Here is a 2713-nt window from a genome sequence, read left to right on the forward strand (position 1 = left end):
GCTACATGTTTAGATTTTTGCTCTATTCTGCATGACAGCTTTAGAAGATATTTGCCCACGCTGAGTGTCTGCTGTACACCCAGCCATGCTGCCATTGTTGTATGAATCGTGTGTTTTATGTTGCTGACGATGTCCCTCATGTGTTTCCATCCCTGCGTCCTCGTGGCTGTGTGTAAACGCTGCTGAGTTCAGCTGAATGTTCACAGACGTGTCGTCACGTGACTCATGACTGGTCCAGTGCAGCGTGGAGTGCAGACGTTCAACCGGTTCTGGTGCGTGCAGTTTAGTTTAGCCTTTTTTTTTTTTTTTAAACATTGGGATTTTAAGCACAGAACTGGTCCGTTGTCCTGACGGAGCTGCACACCACCAGTGGTCTGTTCAGGGTCTGTCGCAAAGCGATTCTCTGCTTTTACAGTTTCAGGTTTAATTGTGTGATTTCACTGATTCAAAAAAAAAACATGCTTCCCAAACCTGCATTCAGGTTTTGGGCTTCAGAAGGTTAATTAGTTAATTAAAAGAGGCTACGAGCCGTACAGACCCAGTTCTCTGAGCTGACACCGACAGGCGTGGTGGGGTCTGAGGAAGACGTCTGTGATGCAGAACTTGGAGCTGGTTCAGCCCTGAAGCACGTATTGGTTGTGGTTTGAGTAAATGCTAAATGATCTGAGCAAAGCGGTGATTTGCAGCGTTAGTGCGTTTGTGACAGCCAGTAAAACACAAACCGTCTGGAGAAGGGTTAGTTCAGCTGCTTATCGTTCAGCATCTCTCATCATCTGCCGACTTTAAACTGATCTGAGTCTATTTTTGTCTGTTTTGTTAAAATTAGGCGACACAAACATGATGACTGAATAATTTGCCACTGATAATTTCCTGTTGACTTTTTCACTGTGTCTATCTGTTGCATATTCATAGCTGTAATGTGGATGTGGTGGGAAGGCACCACACAGACACCACTCAAATAGTCTGAAACCACATCCTGAGTCACGCCACTGGTGATGACGCCTCACCGTGAGCCTCAGCACTGTTCCACTCGCTGTTCTCACACAGACGCCAGTACATCAGTGACTCCGTGAACTGGTTCATCATTAAGTCGGAGAATTTTAAAATAAAAACAGGTAAGATCGTTGACTCTTAATTAACAACGAGAACTGAAAGTATGAAGGAAGTTCTGCTTTTTAAATCGTTAGCTGGTTTCAGAGATATTCTGTCATTAGTTTAATCTGCTTTTAATTCTAAGAAGTGAGTGTTCATGTTCTGTTATGAATGTATTTATAGTTAATGTGTGTGACTGTTGACCTGCTAGCTGATGCTGTTCATCCTGTAGGATCCGTTAGACGTCTCATTTCACTAACCTTTGGCACCGTTTAGTAACGGACCACAGCGAGGCAATTTATTTTTGTTTTCTTCATTTTTTTTCTTTTACCACAAAGCTAAGTTCCAACGGCTGTCTCTATATTTAGTTCCAGCTGCTTCCTCCCGCCTGCCCAGCGGCTGATAGCGGTGGCTCGTCCCCATGGCTTTCAAACCGGTGCTCCTGGTGCTGCTGTGGGGCCTCGCTGTCTGTGTTCATGGTGGTAAGTCGGCTTATCTCATCAGTGTGTGTTTGGTTTTTGCTTTCTCTTGTCGTGATTTCTAGAGCTGATCTCTGTTTTATTGCACTTGATGTGAGCCTACTGTACGTTGTTGTGTATGTTGTCCTGATGTCGCAGCCTCGGCTACGCTCTCCCAGAAACGGCCTTTCTGAATGGGCAGGTGTTGCTGTGTTGAGGAGATCATTTCAGGGAGCAGAGATTCGTAGAGCGCCAAGGTTACGATTCGTAGATGCAGCTTCTACATCTGACTGCGTTTTTTGTCTTTTCTGCTGCAGTTGCATCTTTGTGCAATGTCACCTGCTCGACAGACTACGAAGCGTCACTGAACTGTTCCTGTTCAGGCTCGGTGCTCACATATCCTGTCCTCCTGGAAGTTAGCTGTGGGCTAAAGTTGACGTAAGTAACTCCGAATGCGGACACTTCCTGAAGATGTATTATATGCAGGTATAACTGCAGCACATGCATGAATGTAGGTGGGTTAGCTGTTGTTGTCCCGCTCTGAATCATGATAGTCATTAACGTCACAATACTGTGCTCGTAGTAATGTTACTGTTTTGGCGCTGTTTCATCGATCTGATGTCATCATTTGCTGTTTCCTTTAGGGAAAGGTCAGGTATTGTATTTTTGAGACAAACAAAAAGCTAACCGTAGAAGGATGCTTTCAGCCTCATTCAAACACCACAGTGCTGTTTGTCCTGTTGGGGACGTTAACAGTTTAAAATGAGCTCATTAGCGCTCTCTGCTGGCTGCACTGTTTAGAAACGAAGCTAAGTGTTTAGCTTCGTTTGCCAACATTAAGAATTATATTTATTTTTTAAAGGAAATGCAAAACACTCACTGCCTCTCAGTTGTGACGATTTGAGGCTTTTCTTTGTCATATAAGAGAATAACAGTCGCATACGTTTGGCTGTCAGACTGGCTCATCAGCATCCGCTTCAATACAGAGCACAGGCTTCAGGGCTGCAAGCAGCAATCATCTCACCGGGATTGGTTTCTGAAATGACAGGGTCATTGTTTGGTTTATAAAACGTCAGGATACCGTGGAAAATGTCCATCATCCATCCAGCCATCATCTCTACACCTTCATCCTCACTAGGGTCGCTGGAGTCTATCCCAGCCGA

At 44.7% G+C, this 2713-nt stretch overlaps 1 protein-coding gene across 1 annotated transcript in view; it reads left to right on the plus strand.

Moving 5' to 3' along the window:
* The first annotated feature begins 973 nt into the window (after window positions 1-973).
* Window positions 974-2713, plus strand: part of il21r.1 (interleukin 21 receptor, tandem duplicate 1) — an 11805-nt gene continuing 10065 nt past the window's right edge. Inside the window, exons 1-3 of the mRNA XM_008281090.1 lie at window positions 974-1115; window positions 1461-1574; window positions 1868-1988. Of these exons, the coding sequence (XP_008279312.1) occupies window positions 1514-1574; window positions 1868-1988 (182 nt within the window). The 5' untranslated portion in view covers window positions 974-1115; window positions 1461-1513. The remainder of the gene's footprint in view (window positions 1116-1460; window positions 1575-1867; window positions 1989-2713) is intronic.

Source organism: Stegastes partitus, unplaced genomic scaffold (assembly GCF_000690725.1).
Source record: "Stegastes partitus isolate 25-593 unplaced genomic scaffold, Stegastes_partitus-1.0.2 Scaffold222, whole genome shotgun sequence".
Lineage (NCBI taxonomy): Eukaryota > Metazoa > Chordata > Actinopteri > Pomacentridae > Stegastes > Stegastes partitus.